This window comes from Neolamprologus multifasciatus, chromosome 6 (assembly GCF_963576455.1).
Source record: "Neolamprologus multifasciatus chromosome 6, fNeoMul1.2, whole genome shotgun sequence".
NCBI classification, from domain to species: domain Eukaryota; kingdom Metazoa; phylum Chordata; class Actinopteri; order Cichliformes; family Cichlidae; genus Neolamprologus; species Neolamprologus multifasciatus.
In genome coordinates this window covers 28624074-28645955 of record NC_140444.1, presented here as the reverse complement: position 1 = coordinate 28645955, position 21882 = coordinate 28624074, and the positions used below count along the sequence as shown (strand labels likewise).

General features: G+C 43.1%; 2 protein-coding genes and 2 non-coding genes across 5 annotated transcripts; 1 reads left to right on the top strand and 3 right to left on the bottom strand.

Annotated features, from left to right (window-relative positions):
• The first annotated feature begins 352 nt into the window (after positions 1 to 352).
• chtf18 (CTF18, chromosome transmission fidelity factor 18 homolog (S. cerevisiae)) lies at positions 353 to 20987 on the top strand. Of its 2 annotated transcripts, XM_085162925.1 has the most exons (22): positions 358 to 627; positions 3022 to 3111; positions 3189 to 3339; positions 3946 to 4135; positions 4262 to 4354; positions 5110 to 5162; positions 6212 to 6353; positions 6456 to 6680; positions 6768 to 6865; positions 6980 to 7103; positions 7187 to 7323; positions 7435 to 7528; positions 7607 to 7705; positions 7795 to 7925; positions 8508 to 8622; positions 8989 to 9213; positions 9336 to 9485; positions 9771 to 9901; positions 11326 to 11470; positions 11557 to 11652; positions 12723 to 12792; positions 14326 to 20987. In XM_085162925.1, exons 1-22 carry the CDS (start codon positions 540 to 542, stop codon positions 14445 to 14447), a joined length of 2769 nt encoding a protein of 922 aa, XP_085019051.1. In that variant the 5' UTR covers positions 358 to 539; the 3' UTR covers positions 14448 to 20987. The 2 variants fall into 2 exon arrangements, with proteins under 2 accessions (XP_085019052.1, XP_085019051.1); XM_085162926.1 differs by lacking the exons at positions 11557 to 11652; positions 12723 to 12792; positions 14326 to 20987 and having other exon boundaries at positions 353 to 627; positions 10311 to 11415.
• On the bottom strand, positions 14587 to 15225 carry LOC146517225 (guanine nucleotide-binding protein G(I)/G(S)/G(O) subunit gamma-13-like). The gene is made up of 2 exons (XM_085162931.1): positions 15127 to 15225; positions 14587 to 15017 (listed from the first exon to the last, which is right to left on the bottom strand). Exons 1-2 carry the CDS (start codon positions 15222 to 15224, stop codon positions 14912 to 14914), a joined length of 204 nt encoding a protein of 67 aa, XP_085019057.1. The 5' UTR covers position 15225; the 3' UTR covers positions 14587 to 14911.
• LOC146517224 (small nucleolar RNA SNORD60) lies at positions 18369 to 18457 on the bottom strand. The gene has a single exon (XR_014874795.1). It is a non-coding gene; the product is annotated as a small nucleolar RNA SNORD60 (small nucleolar RNA).
• Positions 18653 to 18741, bottom strand: LOC146517223 (small nucleolar RNA SNORD60). Its single transcript, XR_014874796.1, has one exon. It is a non-coding gene; the product is annotated as a small nucleolar RNA SNORD60 (small nucleolar RNA).
• Positions 20988 to 21882: the final 895 nt, after the last annotated feature.

Below are 21882 nucleotides of genomic sequence, written 5' to 3'. Positions count from 1 at the left end.
CATTTTAACTAAATATGTGCAGAGTTAGTTGATGTTATCTGAAGAGAAAACTTTCCAAATTAATCCAAATTAAAATGCCAAAGAAGCAACTTCAAAGGTATATGCGCAAAAAATATGATTTGAATCCGGCAGGAAATGAACACATCCGAGCTATGTCACTAAAGAGAAGTGACAGCGCCACCCTCTGGTCAAACAAGCAGAAACAAAGTTTATCTATTTGAAATTGAAACGATTCTGCTTTAAGGGAGGCAGCTTGGCACACATTTAGTCGCACTGTTACAGGGAAATGCCTGCATTTTTTCAGTTATTCAGATCATTTAGCCAAGTACTGCATGACGGGAAATAGGAAAGAACTGCGATAGCCAATCAGGAGTGAGGGCAACGGAGTTACCCGGATGTAATACTTCACAACAAAAAATTTGCCGGGAACTGGACTGTGCCAAAGCTACTGTCGAAGCTGAGAAAGAAGTTATCGGGGGAAATATATATTTTCCTGATTATTTAGCCGCCGTGTCTCGGGTTTTATCGGACCAGGCAAAATGGACGAATACGATGAACTGTTCGAGGTACACGACGACTTCGAGGAGCAGTTTGCCGACGAGCTGGAGGTGCTGGCTGAGATGGAGGGTGAGTCCAAAACACTCAAGTTACCCAAAGGGTAGCTAGCCTGTGATTCAACTGTTAAATCGCCGAGCTGCTTCTCGGAAACCGTCGTAGAAAAGTGGAGTTTTTGTTTAGGAGTAGACTTAATTTAGGGCTGCTTTGCTTTTGAACAGTGCGGCTCTTGAGGTGCGTTTAAATGGCTTTCAGGATCTTTGGGAAAGCTGTGTTCGGATAGAGTAAAACGCAACAAAAACAGACTCCGGGTAGAATAAAAAGAAATAGAAGTGCATACATTCAAGCTACAACATAATAGCACAAGATAAAGAAAAATAATAAATATAATGAAAATAGAGTTTGAGATATCTGTACAGGTGCAATAAAAAGTAGAGTTTGCAAATAAGATTTAGAGGCAGTGATTCTACAGTCACCCGTATATGTAGATATGTGTAGCTGTGACTTTATAGAAGTCAAAAATAGGTTATTAATATACAGTATATGTGTAGATATGTGAACACACATATCTAACCAGCTAGTCACGTCGTATCAATTGAATGCATTTAGGCATGTAAACACGGTCATGTATTTCAGAAACTGCTGATCTACTGGGGATTTCCTGCACAGCCATATTTAGGGTTTACAGAGAATGGCCCAAAAAAGAGAAATTACCCAGTGATAGGGAGATAACAATAATACAAATAACAACTTATTACAACAAGGTATGCAGAAGAGAATCTCTGCAGATCTGCATCAAACCTTGATGCAGATGTGCTACAGGAGACTTCACTTCTGTGAACTAATAACGGGAAAATGAGGCTGCACTTCACACGGGCTCACCATAACTGGAGAGTAGAAGACTGGAAAAATGTTCTCTGCTGTGACTTCAGTTGCTGTGTTCAAATTATAGAGCCAGAATTTACTCATAAACATAGACAAACATAGATCCATCCATGATTAAGGCTGGTGAATGTGAAATGTAGTGTGGTATATTTTCTTGGCATACTTCTGAGTATAATTTAAACACCACAGCAAATCTGAGTGTTGTTGCTGACCATGTCCATCCCTTTATGACTATGGTATGCACATCATCTGATGTCTGCGCTTGGCAAGATAACACAACTTACCACAAAAGCACAGATGCTCTCAAACTGGTTTCTTGAACATGACAACGAGTTCTCTGCATTCAAATGGCCTCTCTGCAATCCAATAGCTTGAGGTGGAACACAAGATTCTCATCATCAATCTACAGCTGACAAATCTGCAGCAGCTGCGATGCTTTCATGTCAATATGGACCAAAATCTCTAAGGAATGTTTCCATCACTTTGTTGAAACTATGCTATGAAAAAATGAAGGAAAAAAGGGGTCTGAATGCTCTTTTTCTTATGCATTTTGGTCATTTCAACCAGACCAGTGACTCCCCAGCACAGCCTTGGGCTTCCCAGTCAGCCTATTCAGTTTCTTGGTGTCACAGTTTCAGATGCTCCACACCAGCAGATAACTGCAAAGGAAACCGGACTAGCAACACCAAATAAATCAAGTGAAGTTAACGTTATCATCATCCAGCAAAACTAATTTGGACCCCTCTGACACCTCACTGATGGTGCTGTTCTGTTCAGGACTATACATCCAAGCAAATGCTGACTTTTGTCTCTGTTTGGTTTATTATTCCCTCAAAGGGTGCGTGAACTCCATGATTATACATACTATGTGGTATTTGAATAAGACTTATAACTAAATTCTTTGTTTAGTCCTTTGTCTATTCTGATGAAACAGGCTCCACACATCAGAAATTGTATGTAATCTGCTCCATTATTATCCCTAATATTTCCCCATATTAATGAGAAAAGTTTAAAGTAATCATTTACCACACAGTGGTACAATTGTTCGTGATTCTGATATCATTCATTCATACTTATTTATAGCTATATACAATACCTAACCCTTTGTCAAACTGTATTATTTGTATGTACTGTTACGTTTATAAACCAGAGTAGAATATAAAATAAATTCTGAAATGCGATAACACGAAAACTGGTTGACAAAGTCCAAAGACATGCAGTTTGGTTCATTTTAAATTGTACATGTGAGTGCTCTCTGTCTCCAACCCCCGTGACCCAATAAAGACGGACTGCTCAGCTGGCTGGTTGTGGCTATATAAACATGTTGGGAACAGGGAAGTTGCAGAGCGCCCTCTGAGGACAGACTTTGCGACTTCAACACCTATAACATGGTTGAAGGGTGTTTCTCCCACTTCTTCATCCTCTTCATTTGTCAGCTGATCAGCAAACAGCCATACTGGTCTGATAGCAAATCAGTCAGGCTCAGGAGGATGGTGGTGATAAAGTGAAGATAGATAAAGTTAGGGTTAAGTCTCCAGGAAGTAATTAATGTATGATTTTATGTGTGCTTTAACACCGTAGAGGAAACATGCAAGCCGGGGAAACGCCACAGTCAGGGTCCAGGAGACGACATCTCGGATATAGAGCACCTGCTGGACGATCAACCCATCAGTGAGTTCACCCTCAGGGTGCACCTGTATTTTACACCTGTCTAATTTGCAGCTTTAATCTAAACCTGCCTCTTTCAGCTCCAAAGGCAAAGCGACAGAAGCAGGACGTCGGTGTGGTCAAGCGACTGTTCAACGCATCACAAGTTCAAGAGAGCAAAGTCCCTTCACTGAGTGATGACATCACACCGCCATCCTCTCCAGAGCACTATGAGCCCTCTCACGCCATCAGGTAAGTTTTTTTTAAATGATTTGTTTAGCATCATTGAATTTATTGACCTGTTTTACTCAGAGACACCTTCAATGTGTTTTATTTATTTATGTTTTATTTTTACCTTGATTTTTACTTATTGAGCTCATTTGCTTTGTTATATTGTGGCGATTTTATTGAACTATTGTATTGAGATCAATAATGGACATGTATTATATTAACATTCATCTGCATCTCTTTCAATTGATACCGGAGCAAAAAGATGTTCCTAAAAATCCCAAACATTTCTAGCGGAAATAAATTTTAATGCAGAAACTCACACACAAGTAAGATGCACTTAAAAACAATTCATGACAGTCATTTGAAGCAAAGTGGCGAGTATTGCTGGGGGCACAGCGGCGCACAGGTGCCCGAGGAGCAGATGTAGCTGGTGCTGAATGCAGTCGTCTTTTTTCCATCATATTTAAGCAGTTTCTGTTTTTGTCCTTGATGCGATTGTTGTACGTGGAGATGAGCATAACAATAACCTGCACGATAAAATTGTTATTTTAAAATCATAATTGTACAAAAACGTGATTTCAGCCTTTAATATAAATCTGAGACTTCTGAACATGTTTTGTGTTCCAGCTCTACCCCTGCTGTGCTGGATATCAGCGGCTTTGCTGAGATTCCACTGACTCCACAGCGACCTCCCACAGCAGCGCCGGCATCCCTGCGTGTGCTGAAGCGACCTCCTTTAGAGGGAGACTACATCAGCGTGACGGACTCGTCTGGGAATCGGGTCTACCTCCGACAGAAAGAGAACGCAGAGACAAAGGTTAAACGCCCCCCGGTTATTTATCCGTGAGGCTGAATGTCGCACAGGCAGCATGTGCAGCAGCTGCAGCTTCCAGAGTTTGGTTAATATTTCTATTTCTCTCTACATTTCCATGTGTCTCTTCAGGCAGCAGACTCCAGAATAGTACCAAACTCCCAGGGTGGACTGGGGCTGCTGGCAGTGCCGATAGGACTGCTGAGAGAGCAAGAAGCAGACAGGGTGAGTGACTCATGACCTTCCCTGCACCCAGTGTTAAAAAGTGCATCTACCAAGAATATTTTTTATCCACTAAAATTGTGTTAATTTAAAAAATGTGGATTTATATTGAAATCTATTAATATAATTAATATTGACCTCAAAGATGACCTTAGATGTGCTTAAAGTATAAACTTAAAAGCAAATTAAGAAATCTCATCATCACGCTACTTACAGAGACCACGAAGTCCCGACCCTAACTCTGATTGGCTAGTGTTCTGTGTTAATCTAACGGCTAAATGCTAATAAGAAGATGAAGAAACCCAAGAAATAATCTTCACATATCCAGTTGTCGCAGCATCAGTTTTCCTCAAAGCTCAAAGAAGCGTGAATGAAGAACACAAAGCGCAGCTTCAGTGGACAGCTTTCATGCTTTTTAACGCTCTGCTTCACTTTGTCATCGTTAACTTTTTTATTCTGCACAACAGGGGCTAAGTTGAAGGACTGGGAAATATAGAAGAGCAGCTTACTTAGCAGTTTTTCTACATGTACAGCTCTCATAGCTACAGCACGTAATAGAGGGACTTTTCATCTGCTCGTCTCATTATGGAAGATCTAAGAAAAAGAGCGTTTAGATTTCCAGTGTGACAAAAGCTATAAATATAATTCATTTGAAAATGTGTGATATAATGTAGGCGCTGTAGCTCTTACATTAATAGCAGAACATACAATTATTGTAAAGTCACATCAATGTCTTGTGTTCCTTTGAAATCTTGCAGCGCCACCAACAGGTTGTGGAGGAATCGCAGCGTCTTACAGAGCTGTTAGCCAGGTAACTCACTTCCTGTTTCACTCGAAGACATCAACACACTCATGTGGGGCTCAAAAGAAGACACAGACTGGGCTGGTTGTAAAATAACAAAAACAGAAAACCTCACAACAGCTGAGACTGATAAGATGGCGTGAGTGGTGGAGTGGTTAGCGGTGTCGCCTCACAGCAAGCTCTTGGTTTACATCCCAGCTGATGTCCCAGAGTGGGTTTCCTCAGCCTTTCTCCCACAGTCCAAACACAAGCACGTTATGTAGTTTGTGATTCTATATGGGTCGTGTGATATGAGGTAGATGGAGTGGTTGAAGTGCACAGAATAAGTGCTGTGTGATCCATCCATCCATTATCTGCCGCTTATCCGGGATACGGGAGTATCAGTCTCAGAGGGGAAAATTAGACCTCCCTCTCCCCAGCCACCTCTTCCAGCTTGCCTCGGGGGGAACCAAGAGACATCATTTCTCCAGCCTGTCCTGGCTGTGGCCCGAGGTCTTCTCACAGTCTGATATACCCAAACCACATCAACAGGCTCCTTTTGATGCGGAGGAGTAACCACTCTGCTTTGACCTGTACAACTGAACTCCTCACCCCATTTCTAAGGGAGGATCAAGCCACCTGTTGGAAGAAGCTCATTTCCCCCTCTAATATCCACAATCTCATTCTTTTGGTCACTAAAGTCTGTAGGTGAGGGCAGCAACAGAGAGCGACCACTAAATCACCAGCTTTCTGACGTGAAGGTGCTGATTTTCACCCCGGCCGCTTCACACTCATTTTCAAACCACCCTAGTGCAAGCTGGAGGTCACCACCTGATGAGGCCAAGAGAACCATGTCATTTTCAGAGGGCAGGACCATCAAAACAGAAAATTCAGAAAAGCAGGGGAAAAAGTAAAGCAGATGTTTTTTTCAGGAAACTAGAAAAAGGTACAAAACACAAACTGACACTAGGAAAAGCTCAGGACACTGGAGACTATGACACAGTGAGACACATCAAGACTGAGTTTACATACACGAGCAGGAGTTTTAACTGTGTTTTTGTGTTTATGTCACATTCCAGCAGTGTAAACGACGCGTTAGTTGAGTCTGAAAACCCAGAAGATGAAGAAAACGAGGATCCAGAGGACACAGAGGGCCGAGCATCTCGGCTGTGGGTGGACAGATTTTCACCGCGTCACTACACAGAGCTGCTCAGCGATGATGTAAGTGATGTGCAGTGTTTCTGTGTGACTTTAAGGAGGAAGGCTTATTCAAAAGTCTTTGTGGAGGCGGCTTGTTGATGTGGCGCGTCTTGTGTCGTTCAGTTCACCAACCGCTGTCTGCTCAAGTGGCTGAAGCTGTGGGACACCGTAGTGTTTGGAAGAGAGAGGAAGTCCCGCCCTGCCCGATCCGACAGACAGGCTGCCAATCAGAACGCATTTAAACCCAATCAAGGAAATCAGAATCAAAATCGCTTCAAGAGCAAGATTGAGGTGACCGAGGAGCTGCTGGAGGTAGAACTGGACCAGTACAAACGACCCAAATTTAAGGTCTAAAAGCTGCACATCTGTCACATCTGTTTGCATTTGATTACCTGGCTTTTACACACGGTGTGATTTATTTTGGCCTCTCTCCAGGTGGCGTTGCTATCCGGTCCTCCAGGTTTGGGGAAGACCACCCTGGCTCATGTCATTGCAAAGCATGCTGGGTACAACGTGGTTGAAATCAATGCCAGGTTAGGCACAATAATAATAAGTGAGCAGATAGTGGCAGTAAATCATGGAGATGGCAGGTTTACTGTCATCCTCCTTCTTCACAACCTCACTTGGCGTTGTTGACGTTTGTGCAGTGACGATCGCAGCGCCGAGGTGTTCCAGAAACGCATCGACACAGCGACACAGATGAAGTCCGTTTTGGGAGCCAATGAGAGGCCGAACTGCCTCATTATCGATGAGATTGACGGAGCACCTGCGGTACACTCCTGCTTTAAATTGGTAAAGAGCAGCTAAATGACCGCAGCCGTTCTTAATGCTTTGCCCTTTGATGTGCTCTGCAGGCCGCCATCAACATACTGCTGGCAGTTCTGAACAGGAAAGACGGACACGGGGGTGAGGCTGGCGCGGAGACGGCGAAGAAGAAGAAGAAGAGGGAGTCCATCCTACTGCGACCAATCATCTGCATCTGTAACGACCTGTAAGAGAAACTGTGGCATTAACAGCAGAGTGGGAACTGTGAATATCTGTTATTTGTTTTTACTTTATTTTTACTTCTTTATTGTTTTAAAGTCATCTGTTTCTTTTTAAGTTATGTCCCAGCTCTCCGGCCTCTCAGGCAGCAGGCTTTCCTCTTGGCTTTCCCACAGACTCAGCCTTCCCGCCTGACACAGAGACTGGCAGAGGTCAGCATAGTCACAGATGCACGCACACATCTCGACACGCGCTGCTGATCCTTGTTTAAACGAAATCGCTGTTTGCAGATCTCACTCCGCCAGGGGCTGAAGGCAGACACGGGCACCCTGATGTCACTGTGCGAGAAGACCGACAACGACATCCGGTCCTGCATCAACACGCTGCAGGTGGGTGGCGCGGCTGAGAAGGAAAGCCCACCAGATGCACAGCCAGTGTGAAGAATTCGGTGTAAACATGTGTTTGTGCTTCTGTCCAGTTCCTTCATAGTCGTGGCGTCAAGCAGCTGGACAGCAAGACGATTCAGAGCATCTCTGTGGGGCAGAAGGACCAGAACAAAGGCTTGTTCCATCTGTGGCAGGAAATCTTCCAGTTACCACGTACAAAACGGTACGGCGAGTTCCCCGAGACAGGTCAGCAGTCTGTCACAGGGCTAACACAGAGAGAGAGACGAAAATTCACACCTATGGGTGTGAAAATTATGCAAATATCACTAAATAAATAGATAAACCTTGAAGATAATCATAGCGCATATGAACTGAGCTTAGTATTAAAATGTCTTTTAAAGTCTTCAATTGAAGCAGGTGAAAGTCGTAGGAAGCCTTGAAACGAGTCACTGTGTCTTTTCTTTTCCCTCCCTGAGCCTGACTCTGCCAGAGGTTTCTTCCTGCTAAAAGGGAGTTTTTCCTTCCCACTCTTGCCAAGTGCTTACTCACAGGCGTTCATTTGATTGCAGGGTCTCTACCTTACAATATAAAGCACCTTGAGGTGGCTGGTGTTATATAAATAAAACTGAATTGCCTAAAAAACAAGCGACTGCCAGACCATCGTAAACAGTCATAAGATAATGTTAAATCTTTGGCACAAATAAAACGTACAGCAGGTGTATGAGGTGTGTAGAGGACAATATGTTGCAAATTACTGATAAATGATCTAAAACCGGACTTCTTCCGACCTACTCATTATTTTCAGGAAACGTGTCGGTGAGGGGTTTGAGGACGGACCGGGTTCAGGAAGTGGAGCTCACAGGTTCCAGCACATCTTGCATCTGGCTTCGTCTAGTGGAGAATATGAAAAGGTTTCTCAGGTAATACAGGAAACTCTATGGGACCTGCTCTGCTCATTTCAAGTTGCTTGTTATCTTATATCGGGCCCTCACGCCGCTCCTCAGCTCATCGATTGTCTGAAACAAGCTTCTTTAACTCTTCCAAGCCGACTCTCTTCTGATTGGTTGCTTGTCATAAACAGAAGGTTTGAAAAGCAGGTGGGTGGGGCTTCTGAGTTTTTGGCTCACAGGGATTTCTTAACTCACGCTGACCTCAATGTTTGAAGCTTTAACCGTGCTTAATATGAGCAGTACAGAAAAGCTGAGGAGGAGCACTGACTCGTGTGGAAGTTTCCAGAATATAAAGTAGTTCACTGTGTAATGTTGCGTTACATCTCTTTTCCTCAGGGTCTGTATGATAATTATCTGTCCATGCGTGTGAGGGACCCAAACCTCCAGAGCGCGTGCGAGGCGCTGGATTGGCTGGCCTTCTCAGACAAGCTGAGCCACGTGATTCTGCACGGGCAGAACTTCTCTCTGATGAAATACCTGCCCTTCCTTTCCATCACATTTCACTTCCTGTTTGCCCACACGAACGTGCCCCGCATCAGCTATCCCCACAGTCAGCACGAGGTACGACTCTCCTACACACACGTGCAGCAGTGCGAAGGAAAAGTGATAAAAGGAGTAGAACACGTTTTTTTTTTTTTTTTTAAGGCATCATTGCTGATCAGTCACTATTGTGTCCCGTCCAGGCCTCCTCCCGGCTCCTCAGCTGCAAGAACGCTCTATCCACCATGTTGGCCGACACCCCAGCAAGCATCAGAGCGAGGATCAGTCAGCTCAGCCTGACCCTCGATATCCTCACCTTGCTTCTCGACATCATCTGTCCCAAACTACGGCCCGTATGTAAAAGCTTACATTGTAACCTTGGTACATGCCTGTATGTTCAGCCCAAACTCCAAAACTGTGCAAAATGTGCAGAATGCAATGATGATGATGCCTTTTTTTTTAAACAAATCTATGGTTTTATGATGCAGATCTTATAAACCTAAACTTTGCACATCAAACATTAAATTTGACAAAAAGCATTGTAAATGTAGGACCTGAAATGCCAGGTTTTAGCCTCTGTGTCTGCTTAGATAGATGTGGGTGGGTCATGATATCAAAGTTTCTTATTTTTCTTTCAGGTGAATCCACAGCTGTTCAGCAGCAGAGAGAAGGAGCAGATGCGTGAGCTGATCGACACCATGCTGGCATACAATCTCTCTTACAGGCAGGACCGCACTCCAGAGGGACAGTACACCTACGTGCTGGAGCCGTGAGTACACGCACACGTACGCACACCTGGCTGGACTCCACTGTACACTGGACTCATGCAGAGCTGATGTGTGTTTGAGGGGTGTTGAAGGTCACTGCTCTTGTCCACACTGTGGTTCTCTGCATGGAGGCTTAAGAGATTAATCCCCTTAACACCTGGTGGGCGTGTGTGTGTGTGTGATGGTCGTGGTTGAAGCAGGGTAGCAAGCAGTAAATCCTCACCGTTAAATGCAGGTGAATGGAGGAGAGGATGGAAGGAGGGGTGGGTTTAAGTTAGATAGGTTAGTAGGCAGTAAGTGACGAGGTGGCCTTTTGAAAGGTTGAGGAATTAAAGGATAAAAGAAGAAAAAGAGCATTTTTAACTTGAGAGACTTTTACTTAAAAGTCACCCTCATTTTTGAGATTCTGAGGATGCCGGCGCCTGCTGCAGTTAGAATGGGATAACCAGCTTGTTACCTCAGCCATGCCGGCCCGTGTGGAGGAGCAGCGGGACGCCCAGGACGGCTCCTTTCTACAGGCTCGCTGTGATGAAGTGCTGGTCACCAACGACTGGGGCCTGCCTCTAGTGCTGGCTCTGCTGCTGCTGCTGCTGATCTACACCTTTCTGTACCTGCCCTCTCAAGCGCACCACAACTCCACTCTCTGATATCTCACGCATAAAAGGCACAGAGTACAACCATGGATCTAAACATTTAACATTACAAACAGCGGATGCGCTCAGGGAGACAAGATTATTTGATTGGACTGCTCTCTTTTTGGCCGCAGTTGGTGATTGGTCATGTCGGACGCTGTGAGCAGGAGGAGATGTGCAGGGAAGAAGAGTGGGAAAGATGAGGAGAGGTCATTTAAAATAAACCCTAGAACTGATGTCTGCTTTCACGCAGAAGACTGTGTGTCCTTATAAATCCCTAATATGTCCTAATACGGTTAAAAATGAATTTAAAAGTAACCTGCTGCTAGATTTTAGTAATATGAACCAGTTGTTCATTTTTATTGTTTGTTACAGAACTGCTGTTGAATTGTATGGATTCAGATGTTAAAGATGATATCTGCAGATGTAGATGCTAATGATAACACGGTTGACATAATGCTATTCCACAATAAATAGCCGTCTGAACCGTGTGACTGCTTTTATTGTATTTATTGGTCCACAGGGCTGTGAGTGAGAGTGTTTGTGTGTGTGTGTGGATTGAGTTAGAGATCAGCAGTAAGAGGATTAAAGTTTTAGAGAATAAGAGATTCTGGGTTTTATTCTGGGGGGGAAAAACCAAAACAACAACCACGGCACCAGAAGTGGAAGCTTTTTGTTATTGTTCGTCATCTAACAGGGTTCAGCCGAGTGTCAGTTGCATCACAAGTGCATTTGTGTTTACTGCGTGTAAACAACGAGCGTCTCGTTTGTTTGTGTTTACTGCGGGTTTCCAGGCGCGTAGAGGAGGTGGTGAGGTTTCCAGGCCTGCCTCCGCGCCGCCAGCTGACGTACCAGGCCAAACAAACCATCAGCAGAGAGATGGAGCAGGAGAAGATGAGGAGGGCCGAGCAACTGATGCTGCTGCGAAACCCAGCACCGGTGAGACTCAGGCACACGTGGCACCTGGCCCCGCGCATGCTAATTAACGTGACGTGTTTGTAATGCGCCGTGTCTGTGTGACGCAGAAAGCGGAGGACAAAAAGAGCGCCGGTCCTAAAGCAAGCAGGAACCACCAGCAGAGGCTGGAGAACATCGTCAAGCAGACCACAGTGGAGAGCAGGGTGAGGCGCACAAACACTTTGACGCGCTGTTAGCTGCTGGACCAACACTGCTTGATAATATGGTCTGATTTGTAGTTGTTATTTTTGGCCTGAAAACAGAAAAAACACTTATTTTTTTCTTTTATTTAAATAATTTATTTGTTATTTTTAACTTGAAAGTGCCCCCTCTTAACCTTTGATACAGTTCATGGGGGTGGGAGTGTATACCAGCTGACACCGGGGGGGAGGAGAAGCACTACCATAGGAGAAAGCTTTATAAACCACATACAGGCTTTGTTTACTGGTTCTAAACTGATCTTAAATTTTCTCTAATTTCTGATTGCCCCACATTAGCTGCACAACATGTTTGCCTATTAAAAAAACTGAAATAATCCGCTGGGATTATTCTTTAATTCCTCAGATTATCATTTGGCACACTTTCATGGTGAAACGTTGTCTATTAAGAAGAAAGTATTAAGTATTTCTGGCTGAAACCAAACGTAATATATTGGCACAAATACCTCACACCAGCTGTTAAGCACGGTGGTGGAGGGGTGATGGTTTGGGGCGGTTTTACAACCACAGGAAATGGTCACCTTGTAGTCACTGAGTCATACACAAACTCCTCTGAATGCCTTCAACCTCAATATTGCTGTTACTGAGTCGTGAGGTGTGCTTAGTTTTTCGCAGCACTGCACAAAAGAAAAAAAACACAGAGCTCAAGTTTCCACTGACGGTAACATGTTTACTGTTATAGACTCTACTGTATGTTCAGGGTGTGGTCACTGTGCTCCTCACACATGTGGGTGTTAGTTGGTGCCTGCTGGTGGAGCCAGAGTGGAGCAGCCTGTCTGCACTGAGCCTAGATGAGTTATAATAGTTCCCTCTAGAGGGCAGGAATGAGGCTAATAAGAAGCCACTGGGTCACAGTCCCTGATGGAGACAACTGGGAAATTAGGCTAATGAGAGAGAGAGAGAGTGTGTGTGTGATTGTTCACTGATATTGACCTCGTTATTGAGGACAAAACGTTTGAAACTTCCTGTTTAACTGCATCCTTCTCATCACTTGTTGTTGTGTTTGCGTCCTGCAGCCTGAGGTGGATTTCTTTGGTCGAGCTGTTGCCCCTAAACCCCAGAGACCACAGCCGTCCTCAGACACAGGTACCTGACTTCATTTATCTCAAATGTGGAAAACACAGGCTGCTCTGATTTTTTTAATACTTAATGCCTCGAAGCACATCAGGTCCACATGCACCAAAGGTAACAACTAATGTGTGTTATGTAACTTTGGTAATTAAGCGTTTTTGTTGCAGCCTGCAGGCAGAGCTGTTGGTCTGCCAGCACTGTTACCACTTGCATTTATTATCAGATCTGTGTTAGCCAAATAAACTACTTTGCACAGCGCGTTCCTTATATTTATGCATCAGCCAATAGAACAAACATACTTAATATTTATTTCCTAAAATGTACATTAATAATAATGTCCAGTATTCCTTAAAATCAGTTTACTACATTTTCCTGAGACGTAGCAGTTGTAGTCCTTGGATGCTAATAAAACTCTTCAGGGTAATTTCTGAGCCTGCTGGTGCTTTTGAGTCAGTGGAGGCAACTGTGACTGCTGTTTGAATACATTAAATCTCCACCCCTCCTGCAGTTCTGGAAAAGTGCATCATTGTTAGCTCAGGACCCGTAACATGTCTCTGTGCATGTCTTATTTACCGTATGACCAAAAAGTCCCATTAAAAGCACTAACCCTCCTGAAACCACACCATCAGGGGCATTGATGAGCAGTGTAATCAGGGTGGAAACGCAGACCTGTGGTCATTTGTAGGTCAAAGCAGGATTTATTTACTAAAACAGGCACAGCTCCACATCCTCTGTTATGCTTCCCAGACTTTTATTTTGATTGGATCGGTTTGTGGAGAGGACTGAGAAGCACTAATTTGGATCTGGTTGCGTCAACGGTATGCATCAGTACTTTAGATGGGTGCATAGTTGAATTATGCAATAATGTGACAACAGTGTGAGAGTGAAAGGATGGTATGGATTAAATGATTATCAGTCTGCAGCTTTCATCGTCTTTACAGAGCTTTATGTTGAGCCACAGATACACAGATATTTACGCCGATGGATCAGATTTTTATTGTACTTGCGGCTTCAGCCTCACTGCTCTCATCGTGTCGTTTTTACACTGCAGCAGGCGGCTGTTTTCACTGGAAGACACCACTGTTAGCAAGTAGTTAGCATTTAGCTCCTCAGGAGAAGGAGGAGATCAAAAGTAGAGCTAATAAAACAAGTTAAAAATAAACTGTAAATGAACAGTGTCGCAGTGTTGCTGCCTAACTGCAAATTTTCCACTGGAAGTTGAAGGCTGATAATGTTCATAACTTATTTCCACCTCCTCAAGTCCTCCATCCAAAAAAAAAATAAAAAATTCACCCTTAGTGTGAAACTGGAGCTAAACTAGTTAAACAGATCAGCATCAGCTCTGTTGTGGGATTTATTGATGTAAAAGTCAATGGTTTGAGCTGAAATGACAGAAAACTCTTTGGTTTAAGAAATTTGGACTGGAAAATTTATATTAATTGAAGTATGAACTTTTTAATTTATTGTGAAAAAAGCCACCAGCTTAATCAAATCTGAAAATACTTGGACCCGAATGAGTGCATTCAAAGCCTGTTTGTGTCTCCGCAGGTGAGAAGAGAGCAGATCTATCTATGGGGACAGCAGTGGGCAACAGTGACGTGTGGTTCCGGTTTAATGAGGGCATGTCCAACGCTGTCAGACGAAATGTTTACATCAGAGATCTGCTGTAGTGCTCTCTCTCTCTCACACACACACACACACACACACACACACACACACACACACACACACACACACACACGCTACTGTCTCATTCTCAGCTGTACTTGTTGTTGTTGTATCATATGAAAGAATCTTAATCAATACGTGTTAAATTCAAAACAGTCTTTATTTGGATTGACAGTGTAAAGAGCCAATAAAAAGGTGCTGTTCATCAAAACAAACCTCTAGAAAGCTACTCGGTGCTGCACACTCACACATACGCTCGTCTCCACAGAAAGCATTCAGAGAAAAGCGGTGATAGCACTGATCGTGTGTGTGAGCGAGCATGTGAGTTAGTGCAGTGCGTCATCCTTCAGTTTGTATGCATCCGTGATTGTGTGTGTGCGTGTGCGTGTATATTTATATATATATATGAGTGTGTGTGTGTGTGTGTGTGTGTGTGTGTGTGTGTGTGTGTGTGTGTGTGTGACCGCTAGAGGATCACACACTTGCCCTTCTCCACCCAGGGATTGGCTCTCATGAGCTCCGGGTTCAAAAATGGATCTTCACAAACACATCCCTCGATCCATTTCACCAGCCTACAAAAAAGATCAAAGAAAGAGAGAGTCGTAGGGTCAGCAACGGGTCACACGCTGTACTGAACAGAGAGGAAACGAGTGTGTGTGTGCGTGCAGCAGGTGGACTCACTCAGTGACAGTGATGGAAGATTTCTCTCTGTTGATTGCCAGCTGATACTGAAGGCTTTCCACTTCGCGCTTCATCTGTGGGATGTCCCACTCCTCCATGATGCTACTGTTGTGTATACACACAAACACACACACAGATCAGAGACTGAAAAAAAACACAGCTCTACTACACAGATGATTAAAGCTCGTTTTTGTTTTGCAACTGCGCCAATTTTAGAGTGCTAAAAGAAGTAAAAGCAGCCGACTGATCCTGCTCCAGCTCCTTTTTGAAGCGGGAGTATTTTTGTTGTCGCCTCACCACACCTCACTTCTGCTCTGAGTCATAATTCACTGCGTGGATAAGCTCTGCACAGAGAGAACCAGTGTTGTGTTATTTTCTAATTTTTCAAAATAAAACTCACGTTTAAAAAAACAAAATAAACAACTTTTTGCAAACATTACTCTAACAGGTGTAAATTGCACTCGGGTTGAGGACTATTTTCAGCTGTGGATGAATACGATTTTATTGGCTGTTGACCTCTGACTCCAGAAGGATGGTTTGTGTGGGATTAGACATACTGCAGTGTCCATGTACATAATGGAGAAGCAGGTTTCAGAGAGACTGCGCAGTAAAATGATCAGAAGTAAAATAAGTAAAAGGGCTTGATTTAATGAGGTGGGAGGATTGATCCAAATATTGATAGTATCGATACCAACACTGATACTGGTATCAGATTGATACTGGCGCTACAGGATTTGATATTTTGTTTCTATTCTCTTTTTTAAAAGAAAATATATGCTTCAAACATGCGCTATGAAAAATGTCTCAACCTTTGTGTCGACTGTCGCATCTATTTTATTTATAGCCTAGAGCAAATTTCAGCAACAGTGACTGCTTTAGAGACTCCACGTTTACATTCCAGGTCTTCAAAATACATAAAAAGCTTAAAGTTGTGTTATTGTTGTGTTAACGCATTATTGTGGAAAGTTTAAAATCAGTGATTTGGTGATCATTAAAACGAGTTGAGCATTTGGCAAATCTATGATTCAATTCTTACATTATGCCACACTGCTCTCCCCTACATGAGCTGCCTTTATTGGTTAAAGTATCGGTGATGGTATCGGCAATTCTGGCCCTGTATTTACTTGGTATTGGATCATACCAAAATTTGCAGTATGGGACAGCGCTAGTGGGAAAATATGAGGCCACATTAAAATTGTGCTTTCCTCATTTTGTTAGGTTTATCCATTGTATTTGAATCCTATTGACATGTAAAATGTTTATAGTAGAGCAAGAATAAACTGATGCGTTTAGTGGAGACGGAAAGCTCAAAGAAAAACAGCTACAGAGCGAATTTCTTAAAAGAAGAGCAGGTCATGAACTGTTTTCCATTTTTCTGTCTCTTGTTCCCAGAAAAAGGATGGAGTTACACCATTTAAATGTAAATAATCAGGGTAAAACGCGTTTTGTCTCTTTCTTAAGACACCTCGGGATATTTTAATATATTTAATGTTAGAAAACAGGTTTCGTGTTCTTATCTTATTTGTATTACTTGTACCCTGCCCCACCCTGCCCACATTACAGCAGCAAGACACAGCCAGAGTTCAATCATGGATCGGTTAAGCCCTCTCTACTGGAAGCTGTCTCCCTCCTCCTGCTCTTCATCTTTTTAATGGATCTAAGTAGGTCGGCTGCCGGTGCCAGTTTCCTCCACCAGCATCCATCCTGCTGCGCTTCTCCACCAGCCAACTGGTGCATGAAAAGGCCTTCATCATTTAATTACAGGCAATGCTACAGCCCCATCGCCGTCTTCCTCCCATTTTACAGCAGCTTCTGTCCTCCCTCTCATAAAGGAAGGACATAAATTTACCTCGTCGTGAATGTGTGGTGACAGCGAGTGAATGACAAAGCCGCTCTTACCGTCAGGCCTACCGGGGAGAGGACCGCTGTTCGAGTGCGTGCGCTGCCGGGTGCAGACCGGGCTTCAGCGGCGGCGAGGACCGTTCAGGGCCGGGAGTCGGTGGCGTTTCACCGGTAGATGAGTACGGAGTCGGCGGGGGGAGGAGGCTGTGTGAGTATATGCGTGTGTGTGTGTCGGCTCTCCGCGGCGTAAAGGCACTCCTCTGCGCTCCTCCCCGGTAAAGCTGGATGCTTGCGTGGGCGGAGAGAAAAAAAAAACAAACCGGCGCCTGCTTTGACAGTCAAACGAGAGCCGGAGCCGACGCACCTGTATGGAAATCCGAGCACGCAATGAGCCTCGGCGCAGGCAGGGAAAACGCAAATGAGTCGCTCCGAAGGGAAAACACGCAGGGAGGTCATTTTCTATTCATGTGACCGGAGGCTGTGTCTGTTTCTCCTCCGAGGCCCCCACAGAAAGTACCAGAACAGTACTTTGATTTTTTTCTTTACTCAGCTCTGGTACAGACCATCAAAAAACACCTGACCTCTAATCTAAACACGTTCTCCTTCTCTCTATGCTTCCATCGTTTTGACCACTAAACTTATTTTAACCTTCATCATGCGGATGGATGCTTCATCTTTTCCCAGGACACTGACATCTGCATGGATTCAACAGCAGATTCTTAATTAGTCACCCTGCTCTACCTCCCAGTGCACAGCTGTGATTTTAAATATCCAAAGACTGTCTAGTTAGTATGACTAAACTGCAGCTGTACCCACTTTGTTCTTTACTCTTAGGGTGGTGCACCTGTGTTATCAATTTCTAAATCCTGTCACCTCATTCTTTAATTCACAAACTCCACCCATGGTGGATGAATTTGGCATAAATCTTCATTTTTGGCTTTAATCAGGCATCATAATTTCAATAGAATGGCACCACCACACAGACATTCAGAAAACAAGAGTTTAACTTTTATTTGGCAAATTTGAAAAAGTATTTTTAAATAACTTCATAAAACAACATCCTCCTGTCCCTTAAATCATCTTTGTTGGGTTTGTCCTGTGAGCAGCTTCCCCATCTGGTGACGACATCTGAATACGACACCTGAAAGACACAAATACACATTCATGTGAGTGACAGGAGGAGAAAAGCAAAACAAGCCATGAGCTGGAAGTTCTCATACACGAGGTGTTGAGTTTTCCTCGTCACTGGCTCTCCCACATGCATCGCATATAAACAGACTTACCGTAAAGAAACTAGATCACCATCTGCCATCCTGAGTCGGGCTGTAAACGAGAGCAGCTCAGTTATTATTCACATAGAGACATTCCTAGCATCACATGGTATTACAGGATTACTCCAGAAGCCTCAGAGAAAAGCTCGAATCAGGAGCTGAAGCTCAGCTCTCATAGTAGGTGTCAGAAAAGATTGTTTAGTTTGTCATCACAGGCTGAAAATGTTCGAGTACCAGCATCTTATACAGACTCACCTGATCTCAGACCAGCATGAAAGCCTATTTCTCAGGACCATGTGGCAAAATACAGTCTTCTTCCAGTCATCTTCCTCTCACCTGGAAAACACAGTAGTTGTTTTTAAAGATTGAGGCAACATGACAATTCATCATAAAAACATTTATCATAAATAAGTGAGCCTCAGAGAAAAGCTAGAATCAGGAGCTGGAGTTCAGCTCTCATAGTAGGTGTCAGAAAAGTTTATTTAGTTTGTCGTCACAGGCTGGAACCGGTTCGTTTGTTAAGAGAAGAAGAAAGAAGAAAAAAGGCTCACAGGCTGTTTTCTTCTTGCTCTGCTTTCATCTCCAGGTGATCACATTGTTCTCCGACTGCATTCAGCCAGCCTTCAGTCTGCTAAACAGCCCTGTGCATTCTCCAGCCTCTGCACTGTCATCCAATCCCACCGTGAAGGCTGAAAAACAATTAAGACACAAACACAATGATCTTAATCATGAGCAAAAGGCATTTTATGCGCTTTGGAAATTGATTACTGGAGCCTCAAATGACTTGCAAATCTGGCTTTGTTGTAGTAAAACAGGCTGAAAGGCACATTTGTAAAGGTCGCATGGCAGAAGGAGCTTTTCATTTTAACAGAGACAAATCCAAACGCCGCCCAAAACCCTTTAACCAACCACTACGAGTGTGTAGTAATTTAGAAATTGTGTCATGCGTTTGTCCAGCAGTGTTGCTCAGACTTTGAGGGTACTCACTGTCTGCAACATGTAGCATAAACTGTATATAAAAGGACACAGTCAGTGACACTTTGCCTTTATGACACCTCAAGCAAAAGATTTCTGGCATTACCATTATTATTAATAATAATAATAATTTATTTTTAAACCAGACACTCCCAAATTTCCCCTTGTGGGACAATTAAAGGATTATTCTTTTCTTATTCTTTGTAAATAGCACATCTGACTGTGAGACTCATGGGCCCATTATACTCGCCCTCAAGTGTCGTCACATGCCACACTTTGGCATTGTGTCAGCTGGTTGGCACATCTAAATTTTTTTTAAGCCTCACATGAGAGCTACCACCACTGTGTTGAAAATCTGAGTGTATGATTCGTGTCACTGTTAATAATGAAATAAAACCCTTCTCTGCTTCCAGTGTTTATGTCTACACCCATGGTATAGTAGTGGCAACATCGTAGTGTGTACTCATACCCTTGGTGTTGGTATAAATGCCACAGAGCTGTGGTGACATCACCATTTGAGCACCACATAACCAATGCAGCAAGTATAAAGGGGCCTAAGCAGGTCCACTGTAAAGCATTTCCTGCTTCATCAGGTTTATTAGCAATGAAACAAACTCTTCAGGAAAATGTTTGCTTCTTTCCTCTGACCTCAGTAATGTCCTTTTTGCATAGATGTCTAGAAAGCTGTTTACCCCCTGCTGACAATTAGGCAAAAGTGCAGCTCTAAGGCATTTAATAACTTTCAGGCGCCAATGTTATGTCCATCTTTTATATACAGTCTATGACATGTACACAGCTGAGCATTCATAATCGGAAAAAATGCATTAATTAAAATGTTTAATGAGTGAATCAGGGAATCTTTTACTTTGCGCAGAATTGCTTAAAATATTTGTTGCAGAATTGAGCAACAACTGGTTCCACAAAAACGTGAAAACCGTGACCCTTAAAATAATTTTAAAGAATAGCTAAATGTGTCCTACATTTAACTAAAGTGGTGCTTAAGCCAGTGAATGCACTTTAAAAATCGGAGCACAAGTTCTACTTTATCGCCACATGGTTGCACGTGCTTGCGATATAAGTCGCTGTGCACTCCCTCCACGTGCAGACCCAGTACTCACCACGTTCACTCTTAACCGCCGTCCCTTGAAGTATTTAGCGAAGCAGACCAGATCGTCTCGGCCTTTTTTGCTTCCATGTTGTGTGTTTATAGTCTATAATTTATAACTCTTCAAAGGTCCATCGTCTGCTCGGGCTGAGAGGGAAAAGACCTGCATACCCGCCTGAAGTCCCTCACATACCCTCCCAGGGTTAAAGCCCCTCCCCCGTGTCCTATCATTTCCGGGCTAACTGTTAGCTGCAGAGCTAGTTTCATTGTTTCTGCTTGGGGGGGGGGGGGGGTCATTTTTTGTCCCTGTTTTTGTTTACTGGGTCTTCATTAATATGCGGGCATAAGAACAACGAGTTATTGTAAACTGTAATTAGAAACAAAGTTAACGCTGTCGGCATATTTCAGATGCGCAAGGTCCAAGGCATCATGGGACTTGTAGTTCCTCGTGGTCAACGAACCCTTTCAAACCTGAACCATTATGCCATAAAATCCTTTTCTGTCTTTTTGTCTTTCTTTCTTTCTTTTTTTTAAATTGAGTGTTTATTGAAACTTCTGACTTTTTATAATCATTTGCTACATCTGGCATTTTTCTTTTTTTGGTAATTTATTAGGAATTTCAGGCAGGAAATTAAGAAAATTCAAGTATCACTAGTTAATAGTTTATATATATATATATATATATATATATATATATATATATATATATATATATATATATATATATATAGACCTTAAACTCCCAGCAGGCATGATGACATAGCAGGACAATGTGGATAAACTCAAAAAGTGCAACCACAGATAAACCCAGCCTGCATGTCAGCATCCTTTAATCAGTTGGGCCCCGGTACCTGTGTGCACATATCACACGTAGAAAGCCATGTTAACAACAAACACCTGTCTGAAAGTGTAAAATCTCACTGAGAATAATACTATTAATCATGTACTGGACTTTTCATTGGGTGAACAAAAGGTGTGACTCCTCCTATGGTGCAGTAAAAAATCAGTGCTGCACAGGAACGTGCCTGGAATTTGTTTTTACACGATTTGAAGGTTATAAAAACTGGCCTGTCACCTTATTTGTAGTTTTACCTGTCAACAGCAATATCTGCAATATACCATATGTAATTGTAGTTAACTGGCATAGCTAGATCTGCAGAATATAGAAACAATATAGTAATAAGACTGGATATATAATATAATGTTGACTGCAGACTCACTTTGTTAGGTGCACCTGTTTAACTGCTTATTAATGCTGATATCTAATCAATCACAGTGCAGCAACTCAGTGCATTAGGCATTTAGACATGGTTAAGATGACCTGCTGAAGTTCAAACTGAGCATTGGAACAGAGAAAAAAGCTGATTAAAGTGACAACGCATGGTTGTTGGTGCCAGACAGACAGCAGATATTTCAGTAACTGCTCATCTACTGGGATTTTCCCATACAGTCATTTCTAGAGGTTACAGAAAATGTTCTGAAAAAGAAAAAGAATTCAGTGAGCAGCAGATCTCTGTGTAAAAATACCTTTTTGATGTCAGAGGTCAGAGTGTGAGATGAATG